The following is a 14,430-nucleotide window of genomic DNA, read 5'->3' on the forward strand; positions in this document are numbered from 1 at the left end:
TATAAGCCCCAACCTGGATGAAACTCAGGAGAATTATGCTGAGCAGGAAGAAAAGCCAGTCCCAAAAGTTTCCATATGATATTTTCCATTTAAATAGCATTCTTGAAATAACCAACTATAGAGTTGTAGAACAGATTAGTGGTTGCCAGGGGTTAGTTAGGATGGTGGAGGTGGGGGAGGTGTGAGTGTGACTTATTTTTGTGGTCATAGGGGATCTCTGTGGTGAGGGACAGTTGATGGTTACATGAATTTACACATGTGACAAGGTGGCATACATTGATAAACACACAAATGTGTACATGTAAAACTGGCAAAATCTGACCAGGCTCTGTGGATTGTACTAGTGTCGATTTTCTGGCTGTGGTATTATTATACTACAGTTACATAAGATGTCACCACTGGGAGAAACTGGGTGAAGGATACCTGTGACTTGCCTGTTCATTTGTTTTTACAACTTCCTATGAATGGATAATTACGGCAAATAACTATAGAGGATGGAAGGCCCATGGTCCTTCAGTCAGAGAGCCAGTCATGAGCCCCAGGGCCTTGTGCCCTGGTCAGAACAAAACAAGAAGCTCAGGCTGAGAGAGAGTCTTGCTGAGGGTCCATAGAGGCAGAGAGGCTATAAATGAGGCTTCCGGAACCCAGGACAGGGCTCACCCACGGGGACCACCTCTTCTCCTGCCCTGGGGTCAGGGAAGATGCAGGTATGTGCATGTGTGGGAGGAGCTGGGGGCACTGCACTGGAGTCTGCTGGCCTCTGCAGCCTGTGCTGTCAGACTGAGTAAAGCCCTCAGGGCCAGGGTGGGGACTATATGGCAGGGAGTGCAGGACTGGTGGCTTTAGGGACCAGAGATGGAGACCACAGGGGTGCTGGGCCTGAGAAAGAGCAGTCACTGATCAGGGCAGTACACTTGGGGCAAGAAGGCCTAACAGGTGATGGATGGCAGGCATGGTCTTGGGGAAGGCGGTGTGAAGGCATAAGGCCCGGAGATGTCACCAGCCAGCTCTCCGCAGCTGAGAGCAGTGTTCTTAGGGCCTCAAGCCAGCCCCATCCAGATCCAGAGCAAGTATGGGGGATGAGAGGGAAGGGCTGTGCTGTGCTGGGAGCCCAGCAGACTGGCTGTGTCACGCCATGGAGTGAGGGCTGTCTGTTGGGCCAGGTTTAATAAGCTTTGCTGTCCCACCCTGACAGCTTGCCTTCAGATGTGGTCCCCACACACCCCCATAACCAGGGTCCCAGGCCCAGGGGAAGCCAAGCAGAAAGCTGGGCCTGGCCCCAACCCACAGCAGACTGCTAGGCCCCTCCCTGCCTCAGGGTTCAGGTGGGGCACAGGTCATCATGCAGGACCAAACAGGAGCCTCCTCCCCGCAGGCAGCAGGGCTCAGGAGGAAGAACTGGGCACCTGCCCGCTCCACACCAGCTCTGTGAAAACCCCTGAGATGAAATCAGACAAACGCTTCCAGCCCAGTACCCCAGGCATGTGTCTTCACACTGGACAGCTGGGTATCTCTACATCCCCACGGACTTCCCATCCCACCTGCGACACTGCACGGCTATGGTTAGTCCAAGATGACCAACAGGCCCTAAGGTTACAGGGAATTGTAAGGCTGTTGACTAAATTGTACTAAGGCCTAGATTGAATGCCTAAGACTGTTGACCCGCTGTGTGACCTCAGGAAGAACACCATCCCTCTCTGGGGTGCAGTGTTGCAGGAGCTCCGGGGCCCTGGCTCGGGCTGGGGGCAGCATACCGCTCCAGGTCTCCTAGTGTCTATCAGGGAGTGAATCAGCTTCCTGCCCCGCCCCCGGCGGCACGTGACCGCAGGTGGCGGCGGGGTGGGCGGGGCGCCGCTTAGTCACTCGCCGGCCCCCACCCGCCGCGGCCCCCAGCAGCCGCCGCCGTCCCCGCCGCCGCCGCCAGTGCGCCCCGCTCCGCCCGCGCCCTCGGGGTAAGTGCGTCCCGGCGCCCCCCACCCGCGCTGCCGGGTCCCCCGGACCCCTCACCGACCCCAGGCCGCGTCCGGGCAGGTCTCCCGGGTTGCCGACCCCCGACGCCCCGCGGAGTTTGACACCCCCTTCCCGGAAGCCCGCGGGACGCGGGACGCGGCTAGGAGCGGAGTTCAGCCTCCCGCCTCCCACACTTGGAAACTTCTGGGAAGTTCCCTGCCTTCTCTAGAGTCCCTCAGAAATTGCCGAAGACTTCGGAAATCAGGGTCGTGGGTTCCCTCTCCCCTCTACTGGCAGGCACACCGGGCCTTGGGATGTGGCCCGGGCCCAGTCTCCCCGCACTTTGTCCCCCAGTCCAGCCCGGTCCCCCCACTCAGTCTTCCCACCCACCCCAGCCCGTCTTTCCAACTCCCCACCTCCGGTAGCCGCCCCGCCCCGCCCGCCTCACCTGCTCTCTCCCTTGGGTGGTTTCCAGGCAGAGCCGCAGAGGAGCGGGCAGGCCCCAGAGCGCGCTGTTGCCCAGACGGCGGATTAGGATCCTGACCTTGCGGAGCTGTTCTGTCACCCATCCACCCCCGGCAGAAGGACCCGGGCAGGTGGCACCATGGCCTTCTCACAGGTACAGTGTCTAGACGACAACCATGTAAACTGGCGCTCCAGCGAGTCCAAGCCCGAGTTCTTCTACAGCGAGGGGCAGCGGTTGGCACTGGAGGCCCTGGTGGCCGGTGGCCGCGACGCCTTCTATGAGGTGCTGAAGCAGGAGAACATCCGAGACTTCCTGTCAGAGCTGGAGCTCAAGCGCATCCTGGAGACCATTGAGGTGTATGACCCGGGCTCTGAGGACCCTCGGGGCTCGGGGCCCTGCCCTGGCTCTGAGGACAACAGGCTTGGGCTTGGCAATGGAGAGGAAGCAAGCGGTGCAGGAGGGGCCCACACTGAGGCTGAGCCGCTGCCCTCGCTGGAGTACTGGCCCCAGAAGTCTGACCGCTCCATCCCGCAGCTGGATCTGGGCTGGCCCGACACCATCGCCTACCGCGGAGTGACCCGGGCTAGCGTCTACATGCAGCCCCCCATTGATGGGCAGGCCCACATCAAAGAGGTGGTGCGCAAGATGATCGGCCAGGCCCAGAAGGTGAGGGAGTGGACATAGGAGGCCCTGGACAGGTGTCTGGCCAGCGGGCGTGACCTGGTGCCTTCTCAGTTCACATTTACTCAGAGCCCAACATGGGGGCCTCAACGCAGTCCGGGGGGGTTGGGCCTCTGACACTTCCATGGCTGCTTCCTGGGAGGAGGTATCCTACCCACCTTCATGGGGTTCCTTAGTTTCTTTACAGAGGGATAGGATGCCGGGGTCCTAAAGCAGGTGACAATGGGTTGCCCCATCTCAAGGGCCTTTGTGCTTTGTTAGGGGTGTTTCTGGTTTCCCCAGTCATAGTGAGAAGGTTCCCCAAGAGAAGCTGCTTGATGGGTGGAGCAGGGAGGAATCCCTGGGCCAGTCTCACTCTCCCTCAGGGCGATTCGCCCTGAGAACCAGGAGGCTCTCACAACTTGAGCTGTCTGGTGGGGAGAGCTTTCATTGGGGTTGGGGATATTGGCATGGAGTCTGAGAATGAACCTCAGTCCATCTGAGGCGCACCTGGAGGTCTGAGTTCAAATCTGTCTGTTTTTTGGTTGTACTGAGTAACTGAGTGAGGTACTCACCTTCTCTGAGCCTCTTTGTAAACTTGGCAATGGCAGAACCTCTCCGGGCTAGGATGCATGGATGGCGGTGGTGTGGTCCTCTTTGGAAGTGGAGTGAGTCCAGCTGAGGGTTGTCCACCTGCTTTGAATTTGACTCCTGCCAGGCTGTGCAGAGCTCTGGCTATGGGTGGCCATTCTCGGTTGACATACTAACACATGTTCTGAGAAGGGGTTCTTGCCACTTGCAGAGATAGGCAGGCCACTGCTGGACAGTCATGACCATGATCAGGTGCAGTTTCCTGCCGAGTGTTAGTACCTTGTCATCTTTTCAAAGCACATCCTGACACGGCTGATAAAACCCACCTAGCAAGCTGTGTTGAGGATTCTGAAGTCAGGTCTGGCCTTGGGTTGAGGAACAAGGTATTCCTAGCGAGGTGTTACCTCTTCACTGTTCTGGTCCTCGAGCAAGGCAGCTTATTGCACAAGACCAGAATGCTGGCTTTGGGGACCATTCTGGCTGACAGAGCCTGGGGGAGCACGTGGGCTGAGAAATCAGAAATGGTCAGGAGCTGAGGAGGTGGCCCGGGCTCAGGTTTCCAGGGAGGTGGAGTCCCTGCCCTTCCAGGGGCGGGCTGAGTCAGCTGGTGGTCAGAGCCTGGCTCTCAGGCCTGCTCCCACCTCACTGGCTCCCACTCCTGCAGCTTTGCGGTTTCAGGTTTCTGGTCTATAAAGTGGAGGTGACAAGGATAAAAGCTGCCTCTTTGGCTACTGTGAAGATAGATTATCAGGAGACAGGAATGAGGAAGGAGCTGGAGGAGGAAGGCACCTTCCTAGTTTTCAGGTAGAATGATCCGCCTCACACCTGCAGTGGGGTAGGAAGGCGTTGGTGTCAGGCGGAGATGACTCTGGTAGAGGCCATGGCACACAGTCCACTAGGACCCTATTGCCCAGCCTCCTCATTGTCAAAATGGAGAAACTGAGGCCCTGGGCATAGGGGCTTGACTTGCTGAACAGAGTCCCCCCCCCCACTGTGTGCTGCTCCTCCCCCCAGCAATAGGAAGGAGGCAGACAGAACAGCCAGAGAGTCTAATCTCCTGCAGACAGAGGGATGGCCCAGCTCAGTGATGGCCCAGATAACGGCTTGTGGGGCCAAGCTGGGCGCTCCCCTCGCTTCCTCCCTGCATCTCCGTGGCCACAGCTGAGATCCAGACACACTGTGCAGTCCCATGGTCCCCCAGAGATTCATTTGCTTCCCACAAAGTCCCACAAGGTTATTGATGTCACCTGTCTAAGGTGATATAGGAAAAAGTCGATAGATCTCAGGCCTGAACCCGTTCTGTCCATGTGGCACCACCGTGGGTGATTTCCTGCGGCCCCGACAGGTAGGCATTGCCCTCTGCTTTTATACCCTTGAGATGAGAGACTCATTGCTGAGACACCCCCCCACTCATCCATGAAGGCATGGATTCCTTCAAGACCCAACAGGAGGGGCCTCAGAGGTGATATAGGGCAAGGCCCTTGTTTTACAGACAAGGACACTGAGACACAGGACAGGGATTTGTTCACGGCCCCACAGCAAAGCCCCTGCTTTCTGGCCCCGAGTGCTTCCCTACTACATTGTTCTGGGGACCTATTGCCACATGGCGCATGTAGGGGTGGGCTGTAACAACAATAGCTGCTGTTCATGGAGTGGAAGACACTTTATAGTCTCAGGTAGTGTCATCTGTCCCATTTTTCAGATGTAGAAACCAAGGCCTGACTGGTTAGTCCCTGGTCAAGGTCACCTAGCTAGTTCTTGGGTGGAGGTGTGGGGACCAGGCCTGTGCTACCCTCCAACTCTAGGACCAGTCCCCTGCCTCTTGTGCCCTAAAGGGACAGAGTGTTAGGCAGGGCCTGGGAGGGGCAGCTGATATAAGCCCCTGGGAATCCTTTGTCTCCCCTGCCTCAGCTCTTTCTCAGGCTGGCAGGGACTGGACTGGGACATTGACGGATGCTGACTGAACGCTTTGCCTGCTGTCTCCCCAGAGCTCTCCCTCCCTGTGAATCACATTGTCTCCTCTTTCACCTGGTACCAGTGTAGGGAGAGCCCATAGCTTGGGATGGGAATCCCTTTGTCCAAGTTGTCTGGTTGCATACTGTCCCTTTCCCACCCGGAGCTTCTGGGCTGGGGCTGCTGGCGCTGAGTCAGTGGGACCCAGCCTGCCACCTCCTCACTCATCTGCCCTGTTGTCAGCATAACAGGTAGACCCTGGGGCAGGGAAGTGACACCATGCACACACAGACAGGGGAGTGGCTGTGTTCCCATCAGGACTACTGCCAGATCCCCACCCCCCTTCCCAAAAGGCTGGAATGGAGCTAGTGGGCCCAGGAGCAGGAGACAAGGGTACTGGAGTCAGGTCCCTGCTCTGCCTCTACCTGGCTATGTGACCAGGACAAGTGCCACCTCCTCTCTGAGCCCTGTCCATCACATCTGTAAAATGGGTATAGGCCTTAAACAGTGTTAAGAGTCCCTTCATCTCTGCCCTGTGATTCTAGACTCCTGACAGGAGACAGGTGGGCCCCAGGTCTTGCTCCCCTGATGTGGGCCCACACCACAGCAACTTGTGCCCTCTGAGCTTCTGGCAGCCTCAGTGGGCTCTAACTCTGGGGTAGAGTCACCTGCCTGCCTTTCCCTTAGTCCCCAGAAGCCAGTGATTTATCTGGGGAAAAACCTGCTGTGGGGTTCCAGCTGCATACCAGAGGCTGGGCCTGTAGGATCATGCCTGGAAGGGCCAAGCCCCAGCCTCGCTGGGCTGTAGCCTTAGAGAGGGGTGAGGCTAGGCCAGGCTCGGGAAGGGGCCGGGGAGGGACTCAGCCATGTATAAGGGGCTCTTCCAGCAAATTCTGAGCACCCCCACCATGATGTGGGGTGGAGTCCCTGTGCAATCTCTTCACTGGCCCCCACGGTCAAGGGTAAGGCCCTGGGAGCAGGGGCGAATCACACCTTCCCCATTTTACAGTTGAGGAAATTGAGGGGGTGGGGCACAGTGGCCATGGCCAGCCTCGAAGCCCAGGTCTCCACCCACCAGGCCAGGGCTTGGGAACTGAGACCCAGAGATGTAAAGCTGAGCCCAGTTTCATGGTGTCTGATTAACCCCACACCTTTCCTTCCAAGCCCCCGCCTTCACCTAGAGTCCTGGCCCACAGCTTGTTTCCAGGAGAATAAAAGCAGCTTAATGAGGCATTTACTGAATGCCAGCTCCTCACCAGGTGCTGAGCAGGCTTGTCACCCTCACCACAACACCATAAAGTTGTGGCCATTGTTCAGATGAGGAAGCTGAGGCTTAGTGGGCCTCAGAGAGGAAGAACAATTTGCCCAAGGTCACAGAGCTGGAAACTGGTGGAGCTGGGCCCAGACCCCGGGTCTGAGTACCTCTGTTCTCTGGGGAGGCAGTGTAAGCTGTTCCTTCTCAGCCCTACCCTTTGTGCCTGCCCCCAGCTTGACTCAGAATAGTAAAAGGATTTTCTTTTTTTTTTTTTTTTTGTAGAGACAGAGTCTCACTGTACTGCCCTCGGGTAGAGTGCCGTGGCGTCACGTGGCTCACAGCAACCTCTAACTCTTGGGCTTACGCGATTCTCTTGCCTCAGCCTCCCGAGCAGCTGGGACTACAGGCCCCCGCCACAATGCCCAGCTATTTTTTTGTTGCAGTTTGGCCGGGGCTGGGTTTGAACCTACCACCCTTGGCATATGGGGCCGGTGCCCTACTCACTGAGCCACAGGCGCCGCCAGTAAAAGCATTTTCATGAGGCTCCCTGGCATCCAGTGGGGCAGCAGTCTGACCACACTGGGACTCAGAGGATCATGGTGAAGGTAAACAAGTCCATTGCCCATCTCTGGGGACTGGGGTGCTTGTCACATGCCTCAGTAGGCAGCACCAGGACAGCCCCCAGCCCGTGAGATTTCCTGGGGATGGCCCAGTGGGAGTCCTGGGAGTGTAGCACTGGCCCAAGCTCACACCCAGGCTCTTGCCTACCCTGGTAGCTCCTGCCAGGGCTCAGCGTCTGCCTGCATTGGTCAAGATGGGGAGCCATCTGATAACATAATTTCAGGTGTTGGCTCCTGCCTGCCTTCTGTGAAGGCTTCTTATCCCACAGGGCCCACATCTTCATTGAGAGTGGGAAGCAACCCTTCCAGGGAGGAGCTCTGTGAGGAAGGGGCACTGGGGCTGCCCTCTCCCACCATGAGAGTGGGGTCTGCCTCATGCTTACATGAGGGGGAAAATTGAGGTCTTTGGTGTGGCCTGGCCTGGTCTCCCTCATGCGGGAGGCTCGTCCTGAAGCGGAGGGCCCAGCTTACCTCCCCATTCAGCTGCCCTGCTTACTACCGCTGTACTGAGTGACCTTGGGCCTCTGTTCTTCATCTGGAAATTAGGGACCAGGCCCTGTGTTGAACCAGTGGCAGTCATGAGTGCCACAAAGTACTAACTTGGCCTTCTCGTTAAGAGCAGCCAGGAGGAAGGTGGGGTCCCCCTGAGCCCTGGCACATGTTGACCCCAGCCTGGCAGGCCCTGGCCTGGGTGGGCTGCAGTGGGCTCAGGCACCTTCCCAGATTGAATGCATGTGGGGCGGTGGGAAGACAGGCTTTGGTATCATATGGACCCAGGCCCGAGCCTGAGCTCTGCCATTCTCTTTCATGGCTGCTCTGAGATAGTGGTTTTGCCTCTCTGACCTCCTATTCCTTCCTTAGTGCTGCCGTGATGCTGACACTTGCCTCATAAAGCCATGGTGAAATTTAAATGGAAAAAGAAGGGAACATATAGCACTGGGCTTGGTGTCTGGCACGGAGCTGGTGTTCACTCCTCTCCTGAGAGCCTCTCCCTGAAAGTAGTCTGGGATGAGAAGTGGTGAGCTCCATGTCCCAGGAGGCATTCAAGCAGGGGCTTGGCAGACTGCAGCAGAGAGGACCTCCAGGTGGCCCAGGGACCTCAACCCTGCCCTGGCTTGCCGTGTGACCTTGAACAAGTCCTTTCTAGGCCAGGCTCATGGGGGGATTAGGATGCTCCACAACCCCAGTGTCTGTCAGTCTTGCATCCTGGAAAAGCTGGGGGTTTAATGGCTTTCAAGTCTGTGGTTTTAAGATTATTCCCATTTGAAAACTCCTGGCACCATTTGCTGCCCATGAGGGAAGGTCTGGCTGGATCCTGCATCTGTGTGGCTGCTCTGAGGATTCTGAAAGCCCCTTGTGGTCAGTGAGAGGAAGGAGGGATGTTGTCCTTTTGCCTCATCCTGGGGGCAAAGTCCTGGTCACCTGACAGCCTTGCCCTAAGCTCCCCCAGTCGCCAGTCGTCGTCTCTACGCATTCCTGAGCTGTGGTGAGGCTACTGTCTACCTAGGGGAGCCTCCGGGCAGTGCCCCACACCGCTGTGGGGCTAGGCCAAGCCTCCTTTAATTGGCCTTAATTAGGCTTTGGTCTTTATAAAGTGTGGGGAAGGTGTTCAGAGAACTGATGTATGTCAGAGGGAAAAAGGGCCTTTGAATTTATCCAGTTCAACTCCCCATGTTACCGAGAAGAGAAACTGAGGCTTAGAGAGGGCAAGTGACCTTCCGTCGGCGACCCAGGGAATGTGTGGCAGAGCTGGGGAGGCCCAGGGTCGTGGACCCTTTGGACAGTGCTGAGGGTCAAGAATTTCAGGAGCCAAGGTGGGCTCCAGGAGGCAGTGGGTGGGCTCCCCCATGAAGAGAAGAGCCCAAGAACAGGAGTCCTCTGCTGCTGGCTGGTGGTGACAGTGACTGCCCCTCTGGAAAATGAGAGTGGTCATCACCAGCCTCCCTGATCTCTGGAAAAGAGACAAGTACGTGTCAGCTGGTTGGCCTGGTTATCCTTGCTATGGCTGGGGTCAGCATTTTTTCCAAGTACTCAGATTCCCTTTACCCCAGGAGGCAAAATGAGGCTGTTACTTAAACTCTTCCTCTCAGTTAAAGGCCAGGATGGGCAAACTGGTTTGGAGAGTGCCAGGAGTCAGCAGGGACCACCATCCAGGGCTTCCCAGAAGGCTTCCCTAACCTTCCAGGCTTCTTCAGATAGCATCTTATTAATTCTGCCAGCCTATGGGAGGAGTGCACTAAGGCTGCTGCAGCCATGTCTGTCTCAGCCTGCTGCTTGGGGGATAGGAGCGGGAGAGTCCTCTCTGTCTCCATTCCACACACCCAGTAAGGGAGGTGAGGGCCTGAGCCCCTGCCATGGAGGCAACTGCAGCCCTCTGGAGCCTCAGTTTCTCCATCTCTGCAAGGGGCTGGTAATAACTGTAGTGCGGGTCTATTGGGGATGAACTCTCTCAGCTTTTGTATATCTGAAAAATGTATTTGATTTTGAAAGGTATTTCACCAAGTATAGAATTGTGAGTTTATGGGGCTTTTTTCTCTGAAGTACTTTAAAGATGTCACTTATTGTCTGTGGCACTGACTCCCATGAGAAGTCAGCTCACTTTGTTGCTTGCTATGCAGTGGTCCTTTTTGCCTGTGTTACTTTTGAGATGCTTTATCACTGATTTTAAGTGATTTGATTGTGATGTCCTGTGGTGTAGTTTTCATTGTGTGTCTTCAGCTTGAAGTCATTGAACTTCTTGAACCTTTTGAGTTTACTTTTTGCAAATGTGGAAGTGTTTTAGTTTTTTTCTTTTTGTCTCTTCCTCCCAACTCTAGCACCTTCTGAGATTCTTTTTTTTTTTTTCTTGAGACAGAGTCTCAGATGTCACCCTCCTTTGAGTGCTGTGGCATCACAGCTCACAGCAACCTCAAACTCTTGCGCTTAAGCAATTCTCTTGCCTCAGCCTCCCAAGTAGCTCGGACTATAGGTGCCCACCACAACGCCTGGCTATTTTTTGGTGGTGGTTGTTTGGCAGGCCCAGACTGGATTCAAACCTGGCAGCTCCAGTGTATATGGCTGGCGCCCTAGCCGCTGAGCTACAGGCGCCGAGTCAGTTTAATTTAATTTTTTTTTTTTTGAAACAGAGTCTCACTTTGTTGCCCTTTTTTTTTTAAACAGAGTCTCACTTTGTTGCCTTCGGCAGAATGCCCGTGGCATCGTAGCTCACAGGAACCTCAAACTTTTGGGCTCAAGCCATTCTCTTGCTTAGCCTCTCAAGTAGCTGGGACTACAGGCCCCTTGCCTGGCTATTTTTAGAGACGAGGTCTCTATCTGGCTAGGCTGGTCTCGAACCTGTGAGCTCAGACAATCCACCCACCTTGGGCTCCCAAGTGCTAGGATTACAGGCGTGAGCTACTGTGCCCGGCCTCTGAGATTCCTATTATACATATATTGGACGGTTTGAAGTTGAGCACAGTTACTGATGATCTGCTCATGTTTTCCAGTGTCTTTCTTTCTTTCTTTTTCTTTTTTTTTTTTTTTTTGAGACAGACTCTCACTATGCCACCCTCAGTAGAGTGCTGTGGTGTCATAGCTCACAGCAACCTCAAACTCTTGGGCTTAAATGATTCTCTTGCCTCAGCCTCCCAAGTAGCTGGGACTACAGGTGCCCACCACAATGCCTGGCTATTTTTGGTTGCAGTTGTCATTGTTTAGCAAGCCTCCGCCGGGCTCGAACCCACCACCCTCGGTGTATGTGGCCGGCGCCCTTACTCACTGAGCTATGGGCGCCAAGCCATCCAGTGTCTCTGTTGCTGTGTCATTTAGATAGCTTCTATTGATATGTCTTATTGTTCACTGATCTTTTCTTCTATAGTGTCTAATCTATTACACTCTGTGTATTTTTCATCTCTTAAATTTTCTAAATTTACATAAATTTATTTGGCTCACAGTTTTTGAGGGTGAAAAGTCCAAGATTAAAGGGTTATATCTGATGAAGGTCTTCTTGCTGTGTCATCCCATGGTGGGAGGCATAGATGGGAAGGGGTCCAAATTTATCCTTTTATTAGGAACTCATTCCCAGAGACCTACTCATTTTTTTCTTGCTTCCGGAAACATGCAGAAGATCGTGGAAGCATCCCTGAGAGAGAAGGTACTTAATGGAGTTGTGAAGGTACTTAATGGAGTTGTGAAGGAATTGGCCTGGCTTGATCCAAATTTCTCCTTTAGAGACATAGAATCCAATCTCAAACAGCAGAAGAGAGGGCGCAGCTTTCAAGTTCAAAGATGGCTATTCTTTTCATCTTAAATGGTGCATTTTTCACCTCTTGAGGTTCAGTTTGTTGGCTTAAAAAATATATCTTCCATGTCTGTTGTTTTTAAACAAACAGAGTATACTCATAACTGTTTCAATGTCTTTTGTCTACAAGTTTTAATATCTGTGTCAGTTTTGGGTCAGTTTCAATTGATTTTTTTCTTATGTGGTTCATATTTTCTTTATGTGTCTGATAATTTATTATTTTTTAATTTTTTTATTATTATTTTTCGAGACAGAGTCTCACTATGTCACCCCAGGTACAGTGCTGTGGCATGACAGCTCACAGCAACCTCAAACTCTTGGGCTTAAGTGATTCTCTTGCCTCAGCCTCCCAAGTAGCTGGGAATACAGGTGCCCGCCACAATGCCTGGCCATTTTTTGTTGTAGTTATCTTTGTTGTTTAGCTGGCCCAGGCTGGGTTTGAACCCACCAGCCTTGGTGTATGTGGCCAGTGCCGTAACCACTGTGCTACGGGCGCCGAGCCGTGTCTTATAATTTTTTTTTTTTTTTTTTTTTAATTTGGCCAGGGCTGGGTTTGAACCCGCCACCTCCGGCATGTGGGACCGGCGCCCTACCCGCTGAGCCACAGGCGCCGCCCGGTGTCTTATAATTTTTAATTGGATACCAGACATGGTGAATTTTATGTTGTGGGCTGCTGGTGGTTTCTTTATTTTGTTTTTTACTTTAAACATTTTAGAGCTTTGTTCTGGGATGCAGTTAAATTACTTGGAAACAGTTTAATGCTTTTGAGGCTTGCTGTATTAGGCAGGATCAGAGCAGACTTTAAGACAGGAGTTGGCAAACCATGGACCACAGGCCAAATTAAGCTGACTGCCTGCTTTTAAAAATAATGGAAGACAGATATTCATTTATATACTGTCTGTGGCTGCTTTTATGCTACAACAGCAGATTTGAGGAGCTGTGACAGAGAGCATGTGCCCTGCAGAGCCTAAAATTTGTTTTCTGGCTCTTCATGGAGAAAGTTTGCTCATGCCTGGTCCAGGCTTGTTTGCCCACTACTTAGGCAGCACCCTTCTGAGGCCCCCCTGCTGGCCTGTGTATTAGGAGGGTTCCCACTCTACCCCTGGTCCTGCATGAGCACGGGCCCTTGTCCCAGCTGCTCCTCCCTGGTGGCTCTCTTCCCAGCCTCAGGAGTTTCTTCCATGCATGCGTTGCCCAGCTGTCAGCAAGGAAGACCCTCTGCAGGTTTCTGGGTTCACTCTGTGCGGCTGTCTCCCCTCTAGTGCTCTGTCCTTCAAGTCCTAGCTCCACTCTCTGGGCAAATCCCGTCTCCTCAACACAGGGAGAATGCTGGGCCCCCCAAGGCTCCCTCCCTGTGCCGCAGCCTGGGAGTAAGGGGGACTTGACTGATTTGTCCCCCTGCCCCTGGGCATCTCTGGGCTGTGCCATGTTTATCCACGCTTCATAGATTTTGTGTGTTTTTTTCATTCCTGAGGCAGGAGGAGGGTGAATTCAGTCTCTGTTATTCCATCATGGCTGGAAGTGGAAGTTGAATCCAAGGTCTTGATGGCCATTGCCCTGACCTTTAAGAAGGAATGTAGCATTCCCTGTGCTGTGCCTGTGAGCATCCCTGATAATAATGCTACTTACTGCTTCCATGGTGTCTTCCCCAGGGCTGATTGGAAGCCAGAGATGGGCAGGTAGTAATCCCTGGCCTGTCTGCCCAGAGGGCGCAGTGGGTCTGGTGCAGTGCGACTTGGGTCAGTGGGAGGAGGTGGTGGGTACATGTAGCTACTGTCCACTGGTCCTGTGCTCCACCCGTGTTAATTCACTTTACCCTCCAACAACCTGTGGGTGGGGATTGTTATTATCCCCACGAAGAAACTAAAGCACCTGCCTATGGTCATGCAACTTTCCAGAAGGAGTCGGCATGGGAGTAAGAGAGGCCAGAGCCCAACTGATGTGCCCACCGTCAGAGCCAGAGAATGACAGGCCCAGCTGTGCGAGATTCTCCTCTATGCCCTGCACTTCCCGGGTGGGGACGATGAGGCCCAGCAAGGCCTGGGCTCTGCCTCTGTGCACCATGTCACAGCCACTCCAGGGCTACAGGCTCTGGGGCGAGCTGGCGGTGTGTCCATCCCCCACCCCTCTGTAATTCAGAGGAGAGAGACTATGGCCAGCTCTCTCTGAGCCACCTCCAGGGATCTCCAAGGCCTGGGCAGGTGAGATGGTGGGACCTTCCTGGAGAGCTTGTTAAGTACAAGTCAGAAACCCTCCCCTTACCCAGCCTGAGTCCAGGCCTTAGGGATGCCTTGTTGCCATGGTATCTCCAGAAATGCACAAGTGACACCTGCTCAACCCAGACAGGCCAGAGCGGTGACAGGCGCCTGGGGGCAGCATATGAACTGCTATTTGAAGGATGGGCAAGAGTTGTCCGGGAAGAGGCGAAATGGGTAGGCAGGCAAGCGGAGAACAGCATGTGTGGGAGGCAGTGGCTTGAGGCAGGATGTTTTAGGGAGAGGCACCGTGGGTCTGGGCCCCCAGGAAAGATGCCACCGCAGAGGTGAGGCCTGCACAGCAGGGTCAGAGCGCCAGGGCCATCTTGCCGGCCCCTCCTCCCCGGTGCCTCTGTGGAAACCTGCCCTGCACATTTGCCCCATGAGGCACACCTGCTTCA

The 14,430-nt window shown here is 54.3% G+C and overlaps 2 protein-coding genes across 3 annotated transcripts in view; one reads left to right on the plus strand and one right to left on the minus strand.

The window, feature by feature from the left end:
- The window catches only part of SLC5A10 (solute carrier family 5 member 10), a 68,086-nt gene that overhangs the window by 16,816 nt on the left and 36,840 nt on the right, over nucleotides 1-14,430 (minus strand). The window lies entirely within an intron of this gene.
- FAM83G (family with sequence similarity 83 member G) overlaps nucleotides 1,873-14,430 on the plus strand; it is a 31,899-nt gene continuing 19,341 nt past the window's right edge. Inside the window, exons 1-2 of the mRNA XM_053568582.1 lie at nucleotides 1,873-1,952; nucleotides 2,426-3,082. Of these exons, the coding sequence (XP_053424557.1) occupies nucleotides 2,555-3,082 (528 nt within the window). The 5' untranslated portion in view covers nucleotides 1,873-1,952; nucleotides 2,426-2,554. The remainder of the gene's footprint in view (nucleotides 1,953-2,425; nucleotides 3,083-14,430) is intronic.

This window comes from Nycticebus coucang, chromosome 18, assembly GCF_027406575.1.
Source record: "Nycticebus coucang isolate mNycCou1 chromosome 18, mNycCou1.pri, whole genome shotgun sequence".
Taxonomy (NCBI): Eukaryota; Metazoa; Chordata; class Mammalia; order Primates; family Lorisidae; genus Nycticebus; species Nycticebus coucang.